Consider the following 23,113-nt stretch of genomic DNA (forward strand, 5'->3'; position numbering starts at 1 on the left):
GCAGAGTAGTTACAGAAAAAGTCACTACTCGGCACGCCTCGACCCCTAGTGTAAAAGCGCCAAACTGAGTGGAGGCGAGCCGAGCCGGGCTGAGTAAGTGCTAATGGAAGTGCCATTACTGTCTCTTGGTACAACTAGTAGGCATTTTGTTTTCCAGCACAGGCAGTGGGATGTTTGATTGTTGTAACACTCGTCTTTTGTCTGCAGCCAAACTGAGGAAAGGTTGTATTTCCTTGACTGACCGTAGCATTGATTTATTAGTGTCCATTGCACATGAAAGGCATGTCCATATAAGGTGCAGGCCTATATCCTATGATTATTGTGTGTCAAATTAGTGGATGAGGTGTCTAGTTCCGCATAGATTCAACTCAAATGGAATATCAACTGAAGCTGTAGCTTAGAAAATATGTTAGCATCATTTGTGTTGTACAACCCACAATGGAAAACCAGTATAGTACAACATATATAGCGGGTGCTCTGCGTTTATTTGGTAGGCTAAACTTCAGCTGCTTCAGTGGTAAGTCCTTTCCACAAGTCCTTTCCACAAAGAACACATATCTCTACCTTAATCAATGGTGCTGTCGGGGCGTTTTAGAAATGTAAACTACCATTCACTGGACCGACAACTTTCACATGCTCCTCCATTTTCACTTCTCTTCTCCTCTACTCACCGCCATGCCCCATGCCTGTCCAGCTTCAACAGGAGCCTACCAGCATCTGCTAAACAAGCCCAAACACAGGGGCAGCCAATCAATGTCAACTTCAAGGTGTGACTGACCATTGTTTTCCACCCCTAACAATTCAAGCACAAGAACCCCACCGCACAAACACAGATCTCAAAATAAAGGCAACTCGCAAACAGAAAAAGTTAACACGCTAATTTGACACCCCTAATATATATACAACCTGAAAAATTAGTCACAAACTCTGTAAAATCCTGAAAGTGTTATGACTTTTAAAATTTAAAGGGAAACTTTGGTTTTTTACAACCTGGACCTTATTTCTGGCATTTTTTATGGTTGTATACTCACCCAGAGGTGTTTGGTGTCATTTGGAGTCCTTCGGAAGATATTAGGAGTTTTTTGCGAGCCGCTTCTCCATATAATGGTAGCGCAAGGGGGCACCGCGGGACACAGACGATGCAGCGTCTAAATAACACATGATTGCCGCGAAACTCTTCATTTCTTTTATGAATCACTAGATCTGCTTCCAGGACCTGTTGTCTTCATCCGGGGTTGTCTGTGTAACAAATAAATCAGTTTGTAAACAAGACCTCTGAACTCATGACGTCATCTCTGTGTGCGCATCCCAGACCCAGCTCCGTGTACAGCTGGAGTTCGCTACTGTTAGTTTACTGTTAGTTTACTGTTAGTTATTTGAAACATGTCTGAATATTTGTCAAATTCTGAGGTTGTGGACGACGACTTTGAATATGATGGACGTCCTTACCGTTTTGAGCCAGAGTATACGGCTGAAGAGCTCACTGAACGGAGGACAGAGTGCGCGCACAGAGATGACGTCATGAGTTCAGAGTTCTTGTTTACAAACGGATTTATTTGTTACACAGACAACCCCGGATGAAGACAACAGGTCCTGGAAGATGGTCAGAAGCAGATGTAGTGATTCATAAAAGAAATGAAGAGTTTTGCGGCAATAATGTGTTATTTAGACGCTGCATCGTCTGTGTCCCGCGAGTGCCCTATGCGCTACCGTTATATGGAGAAGCGGCTCGCAAAAAACTCCTAATATCTTCCGAAGGACTCCAAATGACACCAAACACCTCTGGGTGAGTATACAACCATAAAAAATGCCAGAAATAAGGTCCAGGTTGTAAAAAAACCAAACTTTCCCTTTAACTGGTAATATCATTCTTAACTTCTAAAGTCTTCCAATCCTTTTCTCCACCAAGATTTCATTGATTACATCAACATTGGTCTCTTTCTTTCTTTCTTTCTTTCTTTCTTTCTTTCTTTCTTTCTTTCTTTCTTTCTTTCTTTCTTTCTTTCTTTCTTTCTTTCTTTCTTTCTTTCTTTCTTTCTTTCTTTCTTTCTTTCTTTCTTTCTTTCTTTCTCTCCCTCCATCCGTCATTGGATCTTTTTTTTCCTTACTTATTTCTTGTAGAAACTATATACTTCTCTCCTTTCATATAACACTTTATTGTATGTGTATGACAGAGAGAAGGAGAGAAGGAGAATTGTATTACTGTGATAACATCTCAAAGGAAGGAGGAAAGAGGGAAGCGTTTGGAAGTCTTCATTTGTTCTTGGGAGATGGCCAAGACTCTTTGAATTGGCTTAAAGTGCGTGTGTGTCTGTGTGTGTGGATAGATGGATGAACTACCTTTGAAGAACACTTGTTGTAACACATGGTTTTCTACTCATCTACACACTATCAGTCACAGGATGAGGAATACTAGTTGCATGCAGGCACACACATGCTCCCATTTTAGAGTCCCACTACAAATGAATTGGAAATTAAGGGGGACCTATTATGAAAAACACGTTTTTTCTTGCTTTAACATATATAAAGTGGTCTCCCCTCAGCCTGCCAACTCAGAGAAGGAGGAAAGCAACCAAATTCTGCAGTGTCTGTACAGCCGCCCGGATGAGCCGTCACATCCGCAGGACAGTGCGGGAAATTCGGCCTCCGAATTATAGCACATTTTGCAGCACACAGCCTGTTCAAGGCAACGGAGAGATACGCTAGAGAGCTCATTCTTTTTGGTTTGGTTTGGTTCATCTGACATTATTACTAGAAAACTTAAAACGTATACGAATTTTTTTCATAAATCCTGCCTCAATCCTGCCTCAAGCTCCTTTAAGAATTGTCTTTCGATAATTATTAATAATTAATAAAGAAGATTACTTATCAAAATGAATCAATCAAAACGGGGCACCACCTGACTTATCAGGAAAACAATAACTGAACAGCAAAATCAGTCTCAAGGTAACTGTTATTCCATACGTGCAAGCCTGTTGCCAGGGGAGGAAGGAAGGAGTCCGAGCACAGACCTTTGCAACCAGCAGCTGTGACAAATATGTAAAATAAACACAAACAACTTCTCTCATTCAAATGAATCAGAATGTATTTACACGTGTTAAAAGATAGTGAAACAACACTTGGGATAAATTCCGATGCCTAAACTACACGTAAACAACAACTAACTAAACATTAACACAAATAAACAACAACTAACTAAACATTAACACAAACTTCAGATTATATACGTGTGTGTGTGTGTGTGTGTGTGTGTGTGTGTGTGTGTGTGTGTGTGTGTGTGTGTGTGTGTGTGTGTGTGTGTGTGTGTGTGTGTGTGTGTGTGTGTGTGTGTGTGTGTGTGTGTGTGTAAAGATGGCTGACAAAGTCACGTGGTGACTGAGTCTCGCGTGATTCAAAATGGCGGACGAGATTTTGTCTCATCCGGTGAAAAACAAACTCTGAGGCTTTATGGCCAAGATAAGAGTGCGCGTGTGTGGAGGGGTTAATAGGAGAGGATGAGAGGAGAAAAGTAAAACCCAAGACACTAGAATAACTCTTCACTACCAAAAGACCAAGCTCTTCTGATGTTTCCCACACAGAGACGCACCAATGTGAAACTAACTTCACATGTGTGCTATGGTCATTCAGCTGGGAAATGAGGAAGGACTTTGTTTTCTGTTGTGGAAGAACATGTCATCAAGATCCAGCAATGTGGATGCAGCAGTAGACAAATGATAAAATAAACAAATACACTTAAACTAATAAACACAGTTGTGACGGGATCAGTGGTTCGGCTTACAACATAAAACTAAACTAGTTAAATGTGTTAACTATGTTTCTCTGCCAAGACACAATACAGCCTCTTACGTCGATCTTTGTAGTTGAAGAAAAAGGTGGTTTGGTCTGGCCGGTCAGCGTTCCTTGGTGAACAGCTGGATGGTTACGCTCCACAGGTGATCCTGACGAAGAGTGGCTCTCTCTCTCCTGCTCTCCTTGTCTTTGTGTGGATGAGGGGATGCAGCATGGGCAGAGCAGCTGGGCCTCCTTCAGCTCCAGGTCGGTCCAAGGGCACATCGAGGCAAGGTTCCCTCGTTCGGCTCATCTGGGGCTCGGAACGTTTGCGGGTCACTCGTTGCGACGCTGCAGACTGTAGACGCTTCTTCAGCCACGATAATTGAGAAGGCCGGCCCATAGCTAGTAGCTCTGCATGCTAAAATAGGAGCTGTGGGATTCTTCATAGCTCACAGAGAACTCCATGGACCGTGGACAGGTCAGAGGTAGAAGAGATCAAGATAGGAGGAAAAGAGAAAAAAGAAAGTGAGAAAGGGGGGAGCCTGCTCTTTATAGCTGAGCCCGGGCTGCCAAAAATCGACAAAGGCCCCTCCTGCATTTTGGGGTTCATGCCCAATGAGGACGTTATTCTTTATCACCAAGGGCCGTAAATGCAAAGCCTGCTGGGGCTTTGAGTCATTATGGAAGTTCCTTTGTTTCGAACCATGCAGTCGGCTGTAAGAAATCAAAGACTGGCCTCAGAGTTAGGCCTCAGAACTAGGCCTCAGAATTGACATCAAGTTTTTCCATGTTCAACACAAGACTGTGGCCCAATAAAGTGCAACTAAGTGCCACTAAAATTACATTCAAGTGCAACTCAGGAAGTCAAGAGGGAGGGCAGTTCTCGGAAAATGAAAGTTTTCAACACCTTGAACGTACAGAGGGATGACTCTGCTCTTGTTGCCACAGGTAACTTGTTGTACCATTGACGAATGTGTTGAACAGTCTTGACTGAGATCGCCTTGTATAAGAAGAGGGCAAGGACAGTCTCTGTTCTTGAAGAAGAGTTTATAAAGAGCACAGTGCTTATCAAGTGGTGTAAGCCTGTACAATTGAGTTCCCATAAGCAAAGTGACAGAGACTTGTGTTTTATCTGACCAGATACAGGTAGCCAGTGAAGCTCAATGAACAGAGGTGTGAGATGTGCTCATCTGGGTTGATTAAAGATTAGCTGCAGCAATGCTTTCTGGATCCTTTATAGTTGTTTGATCGCACAAGCTGGAAGACCAGCTAGGAGGGCATAGGAGTAATTATGAAGGAATGTAACCATGTCCTGTATAGAGAGTTGAGTTGCATAGTGAGTCTACTATGGTCTTATTTTTTTTAATATTGTAGAGAGCATAGTGGCACGAGGAACACTGAGGCAACATGGTCAGACAAGATAACTGGTCATCTGACACCCAAGTTCTTTGTCCAAGAAAGGCTTGAGAAGCCAGCAGCAACACTTGAGGTGCGTCCCAATACTCCCCCTCGCCCTAGGCTCTGCGTTGATGTACGCGGCAACGCGCGCCGTAATTTCTTAACAGGCGTAGCTACAACTGATAGATTTCATCTATTAAACCAACATTTATCTTCCTAAATGATTTTTTTCATCCAGCGTAATTCTCAACAGAGCTGCAGGTTTCTCCCCCGGGAAGATGGCGCAGGTTGAGCCGTGAGGAGCTGCTGTGCCCCGGGCTGCCGGCTCTCGAGTCAAATTTCTTAACAGGCGTTATTTGGATAAACTGAGCCCAGGTTGGGGATTTTAAAGGTTACTTTTACGCCTGAAAAAAATATTAAGACTTAATAAACTGCCATATTAACAGCACTACAGCAGGAATTAAAACAGCTTTTGGCTCTCAGCTTCCTGATCAGGGTAGGGATGAAACCCACGGCCATCTTAGGGCCTCTTTCACAGACAGTAGAGCCGTTTCAGTGGAATGGTGCTTTATGAAACCAGACTGATGTACAATTTTGTGAAAAAGTGTTTGCTCCCTTCCCGATTTCTTATTTTTTTGCATGTTTGTCACACTTAAATGTTTCAGATCATTAAACACGTTTAAATATTAAACAAAGATAACACAAGTTAACACAAAATACATTTTTTAAATGAAGGTTTTTATTATTAAGGGGAAAAGAAATCCAAACCTACATAGCCCTGTGTGATCCCCCTCCTGTTAAAACATAAATTAACTGTGGTCTATCACATCTTTGGAAAGCTGAGTTCAATTTCTCTAGCCACACCCAGGCCTGATTACTGCCAGACTGGTTCTCAATCAAGAAATCACTTAAAGAGGACCTGCCTGACAGAGTGAAGTAGACCAAAAGATCCTCAAAAGCTAGACATCATGCTGTGATCCAAAAAAATTCAGGAACAAATGTAAATGAAACAAAGTAATTTAGCTCTGTCAGTCTGGAAAAGGTTACGAAGCCATTTCTAAAGCTTTGGGACTCCAGCGAACCACAGTGAGAGCCATTATCCACAAATGGAGAAAACATGGAACAGTGGTGAACCTTCCCAGGAGTGGCCGGCCGACCAAAATTACCCCAAGAACGCAGCAACGACTCATCCAAGAGGTCACAAAAGACCCCAGAACAACATCCAAAGAACTGCAGGCCTCACTTGCCTAAATTAAGGTCATTGTTCATGACTCCACCATAAGAAAGAGACTGGGCAAAAATGGCCTGCATGGCAGAGTTCCAAGACGAAAACCACTGCTGAGCAAAAAGAACATAAATGCTCGTCTCAGTTTTGCCAACATCTTGATGATCCCCAAGACTTTTGGGAAAATACTCTGTGGACTGACGAGACAAAAGTTTAACTTTTTGGAAGGTGTATGTCCATTACATCCGGCGTAAAAGTAACACGGCATTTCAGAAAAGGACCAATAGTAAAATATGGTGGTGGTAGTGTGATGGTCTGGGGCTGTTTTGCTGCTTCAGGACCTGGAAGACTTGCTGTGGTAAATGGAACCATGAATTCAGCTGTCTTCCAAAAAGTCCTGAAGGAGAATGTCCAGCCATCTGTTCTGACCTCAAGCTGAAGCCACTTGGGTTCTGCAGCAGGACAATGATCCAAAACACACCAGCAAGTCCACCTCTGAATGCCTTAAGAAAAACAAAATGAAGACTTGGGATTGGCGTGGTCAAAGTCCCGACCTGAATCCCATTGAGATGCTGTGGCATGACTTTTAAAAGGCGGTTCATGCTCAAAAACCCTCCAATGTGGCTGAATTACAACAATTCTGCAAAGATGATTGGACACAAAATTCCTCTACAGCGCTGTAAAAACAGAGTTAGTTGTCAGTTATCGCAAACGCTTGATTGCAGTTGTTGCTGCTAAGGGTGGTCCAACCAGTTATTAGGTTTAGGGGGCAATCACTTTTTCACACAGGGCCATGTACGTTCGGATTTTTCTTTCCCCTTAATAATAAAAACATTCATTTAAAAACTGCATTTTGTGTTTACTTGTGTTATCTTTGTCTAATATTTAAATTTGTTGATGATCTGAAACATTTAAGCGTGACAAACATGCAAAAAAATAAGAAATCGGGTAGGGGGCAAACACTTTTTCACACAACTTTATATCAAGAAGATTATTATTGTGTAAGGAAGCCAATGGCCTGTTTAGAAGCTTCTCATTCCATTACTGTGGAAAGGAAGGGAAGCAGGGAGACGAGCCAATAGCTCTCAACCAGAGCAGGGTTGAATGAGGTTTTTTTTTTAAAACAGTGGTATGATCATAACTTGTTTGAAGGCTGATGGAAATTTACCTAAGGCAAGTGAGGAATGTATTATTTTGTGACTGCTGCCACAGTTGTCAGAGCTATGGCTTGGAGTAGGTTTGAATGATACGTTGGTTCCTTCCATTTCAGATGTGTTCCAACTTTATCTTTTGAATACGATATCTTGAAAAATCTTGCTTCATGGGCATTGACCATCTTATGTGTCCATTTTTTGTATACATACAGCAAATTCTGTTGTCTTCTGTGCAGACCTTTTCTGTTTTTGTTCCAAGACCTGCAAGTATTGTATTTGCAGCACAGGTGTTTTGAGTTTGGTGGAAATTGATTCTTATGCTACATCCACCTTAATCCATCTTTATTAAAAAAAAAAAAAAAAACTATCTACAATAATAATTGCTGCAAATTGCTCTTATAATGGTTTTCCTTCTGCAAAGGGAATTGCAGTATTGTCACCTCCAGTGACACTCATATGATTTGGGCTTGGCAAATTAAAGAAGGATGGGTAGTGACCCTGAAAGAGCAAATCATGGAGCAAATTTGCCCAAGTATGTCATAATTTCCAAATGTTTTGGCTAAGTTCATCCATGGTAACAGTTTCATTCACAAACTGAAATGGGTTTTGGTGTGGATAGAATTTTTTTTTTGTTTTGATTCAACCTCCTAACCTGAGCTCTTGGTTTGTATGCATCTTTAATTTTTTGTTGCTATTTGGGCTGATTGGGACTCAAGCAACATCTTTTGACATGATGCAGTTGATTTTTAGAGCTGTAATTAATGCTGTTCCTTGTTAACTATACTCCACAAGCCTGCTCTCACCTTTTATGCTGTAAGCAAACGTACTCTTGAGTGCAAGCTTTTTCAACCAAGCTGCTGAACACTTCAAATATCCACATGTGGGAATCTGACTGTGATGATGTTTGCTCTAGATGTGCACACCCACCCCACTCCATTTTAAGAAGAGGGGACATTTCCATGACAAAGGACAATTATTGACTTTCATTGGCTCCGCTTGCTTTGATATCAGCTAGGGGTGTGTCTGCATGTCTCTGTGTGTATGCAGGAGGGGGTGGGTTAGTGGACAGCAGTAGAGGAAAAGAAGAACGGGAGGACCTGATGAAAGGATCCGAGTGGGAAAATGCACCCATTGACCCAAAGTGCACTAACAGAAAGAGAAGGATCACTGCAGAAAGAAAGAAACTATTCGTTAGGGTTCTCTCTTTTACATCCTTCTCTGATTTTTCTGTATCCTTTCTCACGTACTTAGTGTTAGCGTTTAGCTCCTATGCATCTTTCTCCATTCCTTTTTATCAGCCCTTCTTTTTATCTACTTATATATGACCGACCCCCCGCACCCCCAACCCCCTGTACCATAATTTAAGGGGCTCAAAGGCATGGCGAGTGGAGAAAGAGGAGTGGAGAGAGCTTATAAAAAAGAGGGGGAGACCCTGCAGATGAGGGCCTTCCTTCACGGACATGGCACAGATGTGAAGGGTGTTTTTTGTGAAATGAGTCGGGGAGGGGTGGCGATAGGCTAATTTGTGTGGCATAAAGACAGATCCCTTTTCATATGCAGAGCAACACTTTGATGCGCGGCCGATAAAAGCTGGACGGAGCACAGAAGGGAAGAGAAGAGAGGGTGATGGAGGGGTTCTTTGTCCCACGACAAGAAGGCATCTGCTCCACACTGCCCTCTTCTTCTCTGCTACACTGAAGCTGAGCACCTCATAAAACAGAACATGAGGACAAAAAAAAAAAAAAAACAACAACAAAAACTTCTGCTTGGGTTGGTGTGATTGGTATATGGGTATGTCCATCAAAACAGAATTTATTTTGAGCCAAAATTTGACTCTATACATGCTCGCTCAAATATGTACTGTACAGACGCATGCTGAATTGTAATAACACACACCCACACCAAACTCACCATTTACATAGTGCCACAGCTGACAAAACACATCTTCACTATGACTGATTGTTCCCTTTGAGTAACAAATAAACCATACAAACATTCCTCTTTCATGGAAATTAAGATCAATGTCTTGCAGCGTGAAAGTTTTGGACGTGTGTGTGTGTGATGGGGTTGTCACAAGAAGACTGTGTGCTGAGGTGAGTGGTGATGCTATCTGTGTGTGTGTCAGCCTCAGCCTCGGTGTGTGTGGACTTTCGCTTTTATGTCTGTTTGCGAGACTGATCATAGGCGGCGGGCACGCCAGGGCTCCTCCACCAAACACTGGCCGATTTCACGCTCACACAATAGCTGAACCTCTGCAGCAACGCTGAGAGGGTTTTGGCAGGATAAACTCAAGCGGCCTTCTTTGGTGTAGTTCATTTAGGAACTCTGAAACACTGACTCACTTAACTCTTTCCTTCTGCTTAGAATCATATTCTTGTTTATATTTCTTTAGACTGAATAAAAACATAAAATGAAATCAAAATAAACAGACGTTTTTTCTCATTTTCTTGGATTCTGTAACAACTAACATTTTTGTCTAGTTTGCAGCAAATTCGGTTATCTCGTTCAAGTCTTATCGTCAAGGAATCTATGTTGGTCAGCTTTCCACTTTTGCAGACTAAAATATCTACCTATAAAAATGTAATTTGGGTTCTCTCCGTCTAAGGTTTTGTTCAGACTGCAGACATTTGATTTATTTCTCGAATGTTATCTCCATGTTTGAGTTTTCTCAGAGAATTGCTCAGATGATTAGGTAGGATTTGTGTTTCTAAAAAACACCAACCTGGCTGCTTTGGTTGTCATAACAATAGCATACGCTTCTTTAACAATAGAGCAGTACTAATAGTGCAACCTTCAGTTTTTGGGATACTTTCAGCATTGCCTTTACAAGACTCCCGTCTTAAATACCAGCAGGCAAATTATTTTTGCCTTTTTCAATAGAATTATGCTATGCTGTCAGTCATCGCTCTAAGGCTCTTTTGCACAGCAAATATCTCCACTCCAGCTGATGTATTCCACTCCAGTATGTATTTCGGTCGTCACTCCAGCTCTGCATTCACAATGATCCCAGGAAGCCACTATATTCCCTCCCCAGTGTTTGCCTTTGGATTGGCGTCCACAATCCAAAGACATTCCTTTCCTCCAGTCCAGTCCACAGCTGTCTCGCCATCCTTGTGAACAGATTGATTTCATCCTATGCACGTGGTTTGCAGGCATCCTTGTGCCTCTTATACACCTTTCCACGATGCCAATTCACACAACCCTTATTTCACCCCCGCGGGGTTCTGTTACTACCTCCCAAGGTGGTGCACCCATGGAATGAAATGTTGCACCTCCTGTGCTATTGCCACAGCACAGCAGAGTTGATAAACGCTGCTACAGAGGCTGAACAATTTCTCAGTTTTTGGTTTTGGTTTTGTCAAGAGTACATGTGAGAGATATAAAATTGTACTGTGAAATGCAAAACCAATTTTAGTGTCTATGACATTAAGAAAATAGATCATCTTTATGAAGTGAAATTAAGTTTTAATGTGTTACTGATACATGCAAAATTAGACTGCATGCAATTGGCCCACAACAGATATTAGATTGCAGTATAAACAAGCTCAAAAGTCTTAGACTGAAATCAATCTGCAGGAATTTCAGTAAATGATACATGAGAGATGTGAAAGAAACTTGTGTTTGTCATCTCTGTGTTTTCTTTGACTACGTTTACATGCAGTCAATAACCCTTTTCTAACAAGAATATTAGCAATAACCTGGTTGCGCACGGCCATGTAAACACCAATAACCCCTTTGAATAACCAGAATTTTTAAAAACCAGAATATGACCCCTGTGTTACTCCATTTTTAACCCGAATATTTGGTCATGTAAACGCCTAACGGGATATCCTCATCAAAATGAACATGAATTTGTTTTCTGCGCATGTTCTTTTCACAAGGAATCTTGCTCTTTTGAGTGCAGGAATTTCTTATAAACATGACGAAACCCAAGACCACGTCACACCTTTGGAGTGAGGAGGAGACTAATCACTTCATAAATGTAATGAAAGATATGAACATTTTGTCAGTTGTAGACGGTAGCAAGTACCGGGATAGCGAGATTTACAAAAAGGTGAGCGAAAACTTGCACGAAGCAGGATTTGTATGAACGCCAGACCAGATCAAGCACCGCTGGAAGACGCTGAAAAAGGCGTAGCCTACAGGGCTGAGAAACAAAACGACTTGTACTGGGCTGTTCATTATCTGCCGTGCTGCTGTTATTGTTGTTCTTTTGAATTTGGATATAGGAAGAAGAAGCGGAAATGACGGAAATTGCGTCATGACATTCTCCGTGCATTGCTGGTTTGAGCCAGATATCCCAAATGATTAATTACCATTTATACAGGGGGAGGGGGGTTCACTTGTCTACTGTATTTGCAAATGTTCTTTTTTTTCTTTTTAGAAGGAAGTTTGACTTTGGGTTTGTACCAAGGTAATAAATTGACAATTCACTGGCTGTCTCATTCTAGGTGATCTTTGCCCTAAACCAGACATTATTACAGCAGGAGTCTTTGAGAGCAGGAAGTTTACGGGTCCCTTACACCACTGAGGACCTTATCAGGCACTACAACTGTGGAGATCTCAACTCCATCATCTTCAGTCATGACACCTCACAGGTTGGTCCCTCCAAGTCCTTATCTTATTGTATCTTATCTTTTCTATGTAGGCATATCACTATTTTTACTCTAGTTAATAATCTAAGAGCCATTTTGACCCCTTGACCTTATGTTTGTCCCAGTGACATGACCCGTGACCTTTTTCTGTCACCCTTGACCTTCTTACCAGTTTCACCGTCCCCCTCCACCTCGTGTCAGGGTCTCTATAATCACATTAGGTCTTCTGTACTTCCTTTAAATGACAAGTGTACTAATGCAGGTTTGAGAGAAATGTTTGACAGGTATCTGTTTTTTTTTTTTTGTATCCACCTGAACCTTTTTCCATGCAATTATAGGTCCCTAACTTCAATAATGTGACGCTGCCAGCCAGAGAGCAGGTGACTGCCAAGGAAATAGACAGCTACTTCAGACAGGAACTCATTTACAAGAGGAATGAAAGGATGGGGAAGAGGGTCAAGGCGCTCCTTGAGGAGCACCCTGACAAGAGCTTCTTCTTTGCCTTTGGAGCAGGTTGGTGTTTTATTACACTATTAATGGCAAACACATACATTAGTTAAACAGATAAGAGGAAGACTCTTTCAAAACATTATGATATTGGTCACTGAATAACTCATGTAAATGTGCTGTCTGCTCTATATTTGTTGCCTATTAAGACATGATGTAATATATGACTATGGTTCCACCGATATTTAAAGAGCGCCTCAGGACTTTTTATGTGAAAAGCCAGCAGCCTGTCATTGACAAGCAGGCCCTGCCTGCTGCTATACCAGATCAGAAATACACACATTTTCCCATCCCAATTTGTGTGACAAGAAGCATCCAAGGTTTTTTACTATTTCACGATAAAAATCAAGACAAAAAACTCATTAAGCATTAAGTACTGCATACTTTTTTTTCTCCAAATTCTGTTTATTGATTTTCACTCTTATAACAAACATACAAAACATACATAACAAGCCCAAAAACACCCACCCCTCCCCAACCTCCCCCCCAGGGTCCTCAGCAAAAGTACTCAACAGAAAATATGTGAATACATAAAATAACTAGTAATAATAATCAAAAGTAAAGAATAAGATAAAAAATAAATAAATAAAAATAATAATTAATCGTCATCTAATCTTTGTCCATGAGAATCATTGGGCAGATTGTCCATAAAACGTAAAAAGGGTGACCACATGTCATTAAATTCTCCAACTTTACCTCTTAGAATGTATGTTAATTTTTCCAATACTAGGTGTGAAGACATCTCTTTCAACCACTGGGTGGAATTAGGACTCTGAACATCCTTCCATTTCAAGGCTATTACCCTTTTTACTTGTAATAAACAAAAATCTATGAGCTTTCTTTTCTTTGCATTTGCACCAAAGTCTTCAGGGTATATATGTAACAGACATAATCTAGGTTCGACAGGAATTATCAAGTACTGCATACTTGTTCATTTATCAAAGAACTTAGTCATGTCCTCCTTGTTATAAATGCTATTCTGGAAAGGAGATAAAAAACTATCTATCCAACCAGTTTAACAAAATGTGATGCAAATTTGCTTTTTACTGAGCTGTGATGTAGAAGCCAGTACAGAAAATGTAACATCAGTCATGTCAAAAAAATGTATGTAATTATTTTGTCATTAAGGATTTACAATTTCAGCAGTTCCCACTATTTAAAAATGATTTTATGTGCTCTGAACCAAGCGCCAATGCACACGTTTCAAATCCAAGGCCTGCGGGTCAAATCTGGCCCGCCATAACTATTTATGTGGCCCTCAAGAGATTGAAAGTCATAATTGTCTAATCAAAGCAGCGCTCTCCATCATGCAGCAACCTTAAGTACTGCCACAACCGACCCTTAGAGCTCACTCATGATCTTGATGTGGCCTGAAATGAAAATTAGTTTGACAACTCTGATCTAATGGACCTAAGATTTGTTACATATCCCTATTCGTTACCGACCTCTAGAGGCTGGCTGCAAAAGCGAGTCCATCTCCTTTGACTCCCATGTTAAAATCTCCAACTTTAGAACAGATATAAACATTTTTAAAGCCTGGTTCAAAAACCAATTTAGGTCTCAAACGTTTGTTTTCACACCCATGACAACTCGAGAGTTAGTATAAGAGTTAGTATAACTCTTTGAGTTAGTATAAAGCCATACATTTGTTTCTAACATGATTGATTGACAATCAGCTTAGGCACTGGCTAGCCCTTATCACTTCCTCATCGTTATTGTCATGCTACCATGCTTACCGAAGCTATCAGCAGTTTGTACGAATCCAGCGTGGGCTAAACCTGACTGAGTCAACAAGTGAAATGAAATAATCTGATCTAAACATCTGCTGGCAGCTCTGCGACTGTTTCGGCAGGGATCCAATAAACAGACTTGTGGCCTGTTTGTATCATTTAGAAGAACCAGTATAACCCTTATAATTCCTCTTCAACTATGCAGCAACATCATAGGTTTCAAAGATAAGATGATGATGATAATGATAAGAGACTTGAGTCTGCGATATATATATATATATATATATATATATATATATATATATATATATATATATATATATATATATATATATATATATATATATATATATATATATATATATATATATATATATATTATTATTATTTTATTTTATTTTATTTTTTTTTGCATGTTTGTCACACTTAAATGTTTCAGATCCTCAAACAAATTTAAATATTAGACAAACATAACACAAGTAAACACAAAAAAAAGAAAAAAGTGATTGCTTCCCCCCAAATGAACTGTGGTTTATCACATCTTTGGAAAGCTGAGTTCAATTTCTCTAGCCACACCCAGGCCTGATTACTGCCACACCTTTTCTCAATCAAGAAATCACTTAAAGAGGACCTGCCTGACAGAGTGAAGTCGACCAAAAGATCCTCAAAAGCTAGACATCATGCTGTGATCCAAAGAAATTCAGAAATGAGAAACAAAGTAACTGAGTCAGTCTGGAAAATGCTACAAAGCCATTTCTAAAGCATTGGGACTCTAGCGAACCACAGTGAGAGCCATTATCCACAAATAGTGGATACCCAAACAGTAAAATATGGGGGTGGTAGTGTGATGGTCTGGGGCTGTTTTGCTGCCTCAGGACCTGGAAGACTTGCTGTGGTAAATGGAACCACGAATTCTGCTGTCCTCCAAAAAATCCTGAAAGAGAATGTCCGGCCATCTGTTCGTGACCTCAAGCTGAAGCGCACTTGAGTTCTGCAGCAGGACAATGATCCAAAAACACACCAGCAAGTCCACCTCTGAATGCCTTAAGAAAAACAAAATGAAGACTTGGGAGTGGCCTACCTGAATCCAATTGAGATGCTGTGGCATGACTTTAAAAAGGCGGTTCATGCTCAAAAACCCTCCAATGTGGCTGAATTATAACAATTCTGCAAAGATGAGTGTGCCAAAATTCCTCCACAGCTGTAAAAGACTCATTGCCAGTTATCACAAATGCTTGATTGCAGTTGTTGCTGCTAAGGGGCAGCTGCTAATGGGCAATCACTTTTTCACACAGGGCCATGTGGGTTTGGATTTTTCTTCCCCCTTAATAATAAAAACCTTCAATTAAAAACTGCATTTTGTGTTTACTTGTGTTATCTTTGTCTAATATTTAAATTTGAAACATTTAGGTGTGACAAACATGCAAAAAAAAAAAAGAAATCAGGAAGGGGGCAAACACTTTTTCACACAACTGTATGTCACTGTGTTTGGGCTTTTTTAGCATACGCTGGCAGGTTCCCATTGTAGCTGGACAGGGGAGGAACTGTGAGTGGCGGACAAGTGAAAATGGAGGAGCATGTGAAAGTTGTCGGTCCAGTGAATGGGACATTTATATTTCTAAAAGGCTCCGACGGCACCATTGATAAGTTATATGTGTTCTTTGTGGAAAGGACTTTCCTTACCACCGAAGCAGCTCAGGTTTAGCCTACCACATAAACGCAAAGCTCACAAGCCAATCAATGGATAAGACAAGACCAAGGACCGCTACGTCGCCCGGATCGGCGTCACCGGGGCCCCTCCCTGGAGCCAGGCCTGGGGTTGGGGCTCATAGGTGAGCGCCTGGTGGCCGGGTCTTTGCCCGTGGGACCCGGCCGGGCGACATGGGCCCGCCTTCCTGTAGGCCCACCACCCGCAGGAAGGTCCATGAGAGGCTGGTGGCGGGGTGCCTCGACGACCCAATCCCCGGACCAAAACCCTCACAGTGGGGAAATGGAATGTCACCTCGCTGGGGGGGAAGGAGCTGGAGCTTGTGCGTGAGGTTGAGAGATACCGGCTAGAGATAGTCGGGCTCACCTCCACACATAGCTTGGGCTCTGGAGCCCAGCTCCTTGAAAGGGGCTGGACTCTCCACTACTCTGGAGTTGCCCAGGGTGAGAGGCGGCGGGCTGGTGTAGGCTTGTTTATAGCCCCTCAGCTCAGTCGCCATGTGTTGGAGTTCACCCCGGTGAACGAGAGGGTCGCTTCCCTGCGCCTTCGGGTCGGGAAAAGGTCTCTCACTGTTGTTTGTGCCTACGGGCCGAACAGCAGTGCAGAGTACCCGGCCTTCTTGAGGTCACTGGGAGGAGTACTGGATAGTGCTCCAACTGGGGACTCCATTGTTCTACTGGGGGACTTCAACGCTCACGTGGCCAATGACAGTGATACCTGGAGAGGCGTGATTGGGAGTAACGGCCTCCCCGATCTGAACCCGAGCAGCGTTTTGTTGTTGGACTTCTGTGCTAGTCACAGTTTGTCCATAACGAACACCGTGTTCAAACATAAGGGTGTCCATCAGTGCACGTGGCACCAGGACACCCTAGGCCGGAGGTCAATGATCGACTTTGTTGTTGTTTCATCTGACCTTCGGCCGCATGTCTTGGACACTCGGGTGAAGAGAGGGGCTGAGCTGTCAACTGATCACCACCTGGTGGTGAGTTGGATGCGCTGGCGGAGGAGGAGGTTGGACAGACCGGGCAGACCCAAACGGATTGTGAGGGTCTGTTGGGAACGTCTGGCTGAGCCCTCTGTCAGGGACATCTTCAACTCCCATCTCCGAGAGAACTTCTCTCAGATCCCGGGGGAGGCGGGGGACATCGAGTCCGAGTGGACCATGTTCTCTGCCTCCATTGTCGACGCGGCGGCTCGAAGTTGTGGACGCAAGGTCTCCGGTGCCTGTTGTGGCGGCAATCCTAGAATCCGGTGGTGGGCACCGGAAGTACAGGATGCCGTCAGACTGAAGAAGGAGTCCTACAGGGCTATGTTGGCCTGTGGGACTCCTGACGCAGTAGATAGGTAACGGCAGGCCAAGCGAGCCGCGGCTCGGGCAGTCCTGGAGGCAAAAACTCGGGTCTGGGAGGAGTTCGGGGAGGCCATGGAGGAAGACTTTCGGGCGGCCTCGAGGAAATTCTGGAGGACCGTTCGGCGCTTCAGAAGGGGGAAGCAGTACTCTGCCGGCACCGTTTATGGTGCGGGTGGGGAGCTGTTGACCTCGACTGGGGACATTGTCGGACGGTGGAAGGAATACTTCGAGGATCTCCTCAACCCGACTGACATGCCTTCCACTGAGGAAGCAGAGGGTGAGGTCTCGGGGACATGCTCATCCATCACCCAAGCCGAGGTCACTGAGGTGGTTCGTAAGCTCCTCAGCGGCAGGGCACCGGGGGTGGATGAGATTCGCCCTGAGTACCTCAAGTCTCTGGATGTCGTAGGGCTGTCTTGGTTGACATGCCTCTGCAACATTGCATGGAGGAAGGGGACAGCACCACTGGAGTGGCAAACTGGGGTGGTGGTCCCTCTGTTTAAAAAGGGGGACCGGAAAGTGTGTTCCAACTATAGGGGGATCACACTTCTCAGCCTCCCCGGGAAAGTCTACGCCAGGGTACTGGAGAGGAGATTACGGCCGATAGTTGAACCTCGGATTCAGGAGGAACAATGCGGTTTTCGTCCCGGTCGTGGAACACTGGACCAGGTCTATACCCTCCGCAGGGTGCTCGAGGGTTCATGGGAGTTTGCCCAACCAGTCTACATGTGTTTTGTGGATCTGAAGAAGGCATTTGACCGTGTCCCTCGTGCCATTCTGTGGGGGGTGCTCAGTGAGTATAGAGTCCGGGGCCCTCTATTAAGGGCTGTCCGGTCTCTGTATGATCGGAGCAGGAGTTTGGTTCGCATTGCCGGCAGTAAGTCAGACTTGTTCCCGGTGCATGTTGGACTCCAGCAGGGCTGCCCTTTGTCACCGGTCCTGTTCATAATTCTTATGGACAGGATTTCTAGGCGTAGCAAGGGGCCGGAGGGGATCCGGTTTGGGAACCTCAGGATTTCGTATCTGCTTTTTGCAGATGATGTTGTCCTGTTGGCTTCATCGGACCGGGACCTTCAGCATGTGCTGGGGCGGTTTGAGGCCGAGTGCGACGCGGCAGGGATGAGAATCAGCACCTCCAAAACCGAGGCCATGGTTCTCCATCGGGAAAGGGTGGCATGCCTTCTCCGGGTGGGTGGAGAAGTCCTGCCTCAGGTGGAGGAGTACAAGTATCTCGGGATCTTGTTCACGAGTGAGGGAACGATGGAGCGGGAGATTGACAGACGGATCGGTGCAGCATCCGCAGTTATGCGGTCGATGCACCGGACCGTCGTGGTGAAGAAGGAGCTGAGTCGAAAGGCGAAGCTCTCGATTTACTGGTCAATCTACGCACCCACCCTCACCTATGGTCATGAACTTTGGGTAGTGACCGAAAGGACAAGATCGCAGATACAAGTGGCCGAGATGAGTTTCCTCCGCAGGGTGGCTGGACGCTCCCTTAGAGATAGGGTGAGGAGTTCGGTCACCCGGGAGGAGCTCGGAGTCGAGCCGCTGCTTCTTCACATTGAGAGGAGTCAGGAGTCAGGAGTGAGTGAGTGAGTGAGTGAGTGAGTGAGTGAGTGAGTGAGTGAGTGAGTGAGTGAGTGAGTGAGTGAGTGAGTGAGTGAGTGAGTGAGTGAGTGAGTGAGTGAGTGAGTGAGTGAGTGATAAACGCAAAGCACCCGGTTGCGAGCGCAGCCCCAATCTTTGCTGCGATGTTAGCAATGTATCGAGCCACAGCAACGCTCCTCGCCAACTAAACTCGAGGAGAGCAAGTGGCGAGTGTTTTTGCCAAGTTGATGTAAATGGCTAGGACTGCATCTGTTCAAGTCTGTTAAAAAAATTAATAAATTACTTTATAAAGCCACTTTTTTGTTATATATCAATCGTTTGATCTGCCACAATAATGTAATGAATATAAAGGAAAACACCTCAAGTTGAGGGCTTTTCTTAGCAATTTTTAAGTGCGATTAAAATAGAGATTAATTATATTAATTAATTACAGATCTTAATTTATTAATCTCTCAATTTTTTTAATCGCTTGACAGCACTACTGAAAAGTAAAACGTATTTTATCCTACCCCTTCTCCAATATTCCATTATAACACTTTTTATTCACCCGGTTGCTGGATTAACAAAACTGAATATTGTTCATGATGTGAAAGATATGTAGGTTTTATTAAGAATTCCCTGTGTGAGAAGAGAGGATCAAATATTGGTGGCATCCTTTATAATGTTAGATCCTTTTTATAATGATGGTGACAAAAAAAAAGAAAGAAAAAAGAAAAGCAGTCTCTGCCAGAGTTTCCATTGGTTAGTTCCAACTAGAAAAGCAGTGAGCTTTTAGCAGAAGGAAAGTAAGAGACCTTCACAGTCTGTTGGTCTCTGAGCTGGCAGGAAACAGCTGAGGAAAAGCAGACACACACACACACACACACACACACACACACACACACACACACACACACACACACACACACACACACACACACACACACACACACACACACACACACACACACACACACACACACACACACACACACACACACACACAAGCTCTAACAAGGAGTACATTTCACGACATGTCCCTAAGGAGGTGCCTTTACAAGGGCTTGGTCTCTAAAGGTGTGTGCTTCTGTGTGTATTTCAGTGTGTGTGCACATGCATGTGTGTGTCTAAGCTGAAGAGTGAAAGTGATATGGCCAATCAGCCCACAAGCACCAGTTGTAGACATACGGAGGGCAGGTTGGGTCGACATGTACAACGAATGGAATGGGGCACATTGGGGTACACACACACGTGTACACACACACACACACACACACACACACACACACACACACACACACACACACACACACACACACACACGTATGTATATTCACATACAAGCCCCAGCCCCAGCCAGAAGCCGCTCCTGAGACCAACCGGGGAAAACGTGTCCCTAATTATCCCTGAAAGGGTCAGAGGACACACTTCCACGCACATACACAAAAACACACGTCCTCAATACAATGGAGCCCATTTTGCCAGCATACTTACTTCCCTGTAACCATCAGCTGTAAGACTTATCAGTGACCATCTCATGTTGGTTTGAATAACTACAAAAGGATGTCTGAACAGAAAGTACTGCATTTTTCACCCCTATGTTGTAATCCTGCAAGCTTTTTGCTGTTTGAATGAGTTGTGGCATATCAAGCACATTTTTTCCTTCTGTTTAAAGATGCAATTATCCTGCAGAGTCCTGATTGATACTAAAAATACTGAAAATTGCTCTGGGTTTTCATTTTTTGCCTTCAGTAAGCTTTATTGCTGCAACAAGTTAACAAAGCTATTTATGTGTGATAATTCACTCCCTTTCAAATTTTCTGGTTAAATCGTCTTTGGACTTTGACAAAGAAAAATGAGGATATAAAAGTATTTGGGTGTTCCGAGTATTTGTGTTTACAGAAGCTAAGCTGAATGCCTCGACTGTTTGACTGTTGCCATGATAACGTTTTTTTAAGCAATTTTTTTCTGCAATTTGTCAATACCAGAAAAATCTCAAATAGCACAAGAAACAACAGCCAGTATCCAAATCTTATGTATCAACTATAATTGTTGATATTCCTAAATCATGATAAATTAACTTCTTGTTATGCTACCAGTATTGACACTTGGGGAGTGGAAAAAGTTATTACATGACATACGTGCAGGTTACAACTAGGGCAAGGAGGAAAAGGGGAAAGGGGAAATTTCAACTGCATTTGTGTAATGTACAAACTGGAATAACATCATAATTTATTGTATATAACTCTCAAAGCTTCAGTGATAGATGTTGCAAAGCTATGCATTTGACAAATGGCCTAAATGAGACCTATTCTGGCCTTTTATCACAATGTGTTTACTTGAGTTTGTAAGAGGTTATACAATAGCTGTTGTCTGTATCTTAAGTTGTTTATATTAGTTTATATTCATGTATGCTGATTTTTTTTATACATAGTCTTCTTTTTTTTTTTTTTTTTTTTTTAAGATTTTTTTGGGCTGTAGTGGCCCTTTATTGAGATGCAGACTGGAAAGGGGTAGAGAAAGAGAACAGGGAAGACACGCAGCAAAGGTGCGCAGGCTGGATTCGAACCCGCGACCGCTGCAGGAGGACTGTAGCCTCAGTATATGGCCCGCTGCTTAACCCACTGCTCCACCGAGCGGCCAATTTTCAACAGTTTGATTTTAATAAGCATCTAAATATGACAGTACTAAAAAGAATGAAGCTTGATAAATTTAGTTTGATCTGGGTCTGTGATGTCATAATATTCTGAAAATCTCAATGTATCTCTGAAATAAATGTTTTTAAATACATGCTGGCCAAAATTAAGTGACATTGTTGTGATAATTATATTTTTGTTTGAGGTTTTGACTTGGTCATCACTCGAAATACCCAAAACTATGCACTGAAGCACAGATGTAACATTTTTTAAATGTCTCTTTAATTGTAAATAACAACAGCAAAATTACAACTATGTCCTAAACAAAGCTTTTACTAGAGTTAACAAAAGCTGTTGTTGCTACTGAAAACAATAATACAAGAAAGTAAGAGGCCAATAAGAGTCCTTAATTGCACCTGCTCAGGACTATTTAACATGGAAAATCACACAGACACACAAGAAAACTGACATACTGACATTCTGTATTACAACTCACTCGATGCCCTGGTTGAATAGATATCTTTGCAAATTTTTTGTTCATAGTGTTTCCCTTAAACAAATTGTCCTTATTCAGTCCTCTCATGGCACTAATTTATGCTTTACCTTTTCTGCATGTCCTGCATGTGGAACTAAGACTTGTAGCAGTTCCCTGACTGACCACTAGAGGCTGACTCCAAAACTGAGTCAATCTCCTATGACTCCCATGTTAAAATGTCCAACTTTAGAGCAGAAATACACATATTTAGAGCCATCAAGTCTACAGTTTAAATTGCATATTGGGCTGTAAATACCTGCTAGTACCACTGCAGCTATTTGGCAGGGATCCGCTGAAGGAGCTGGTATCCACAGCTAACTTTGATTGACAAATGGTGAGTTTGTTCCTATCGGTTTCTTTGGCAACATGGCTGTGCTCACTATGAAGAAAAGTGTCTTCAAAGGGGCTCTTCAGAAATCTATTGGGTATGTGACCAATGCATAATACATTTTTTTGCAGTCTATGAGCTCGAGTTTCCTTTGGGTAACGGAGTACCCAAATATGTGAATATACCACAATATATATTTCACACGAAAGGGAATTTGAACAAAAAACATCAACATTACTAATACATTTGTTGCGGTTTGTGTTAAGGCAACATGGTTACATTTGGAGTGAGGTAGATATCAAGCTATGCAGCAGCCTATGCTGTTGGTTTCACACCTACGCTGTAGATATGGCATAGTTTTGACACTGAGGGATAAATCAGGCTTAGCGGTGCGCTCACATTTGGCATACCTGTTTCACCTAAAATTCATTCTTGTTCAGTTGCCCTGATGTTGTAGTCTGTTTCATGTCATGGGGGAATGTGAATGCTGTCAACAGAACCTCAGTCCGACCCCATTGCAGTTCTCGGTCTGCTTTCAAATGAACTTAACCATCTGTCCAACTAGAGCTAGACTTTTTCAACATTCCC

At 42.8% G+C, this 23,113-nt stretch overlaps 1 protein-coding gene across 1 annotated transcript in view; it reads left to right on the top strand.

Moving 5' to 3' along the window:
* trabd2a (TraB domain containing 2A) overlaps window positions 1-23,113 on the top strand; it is a 112,330-nt gene that overhangs the window by 48,048 nt on the left and 41,169 nt on the right. Inside the window, exons 3-4 of the mRNA XM_061734336.1 lie at window positions 12,000-12,146; window positions 12,482-12,656. Coding sequence (XP_061590320.1) covers window positions 12,000-12,146; window positions 12,482-12,656 — 322 coding nt within the window. The remainder of the gene's footprint in view (window positions 1-11,999; window positions 12,147-12,481; window positions 12,657-23,113) is intronic.

Source organism: Cololabis saira, chromosome 11 (assembly GCF_033807715.1).
Source record: "Cololabis saira isolate AMF1-May2022 chromosome 11, fColSai1.1, whole genome shotgun sequence".
In the NCBI taxonomy this organism is placed as follows: domain Eukaryota; kingdom Metazoa; phylum Chordata; class Actinopteri; order Beloniformes; family Belonidae; genus Cololabis; species Cololabis saira.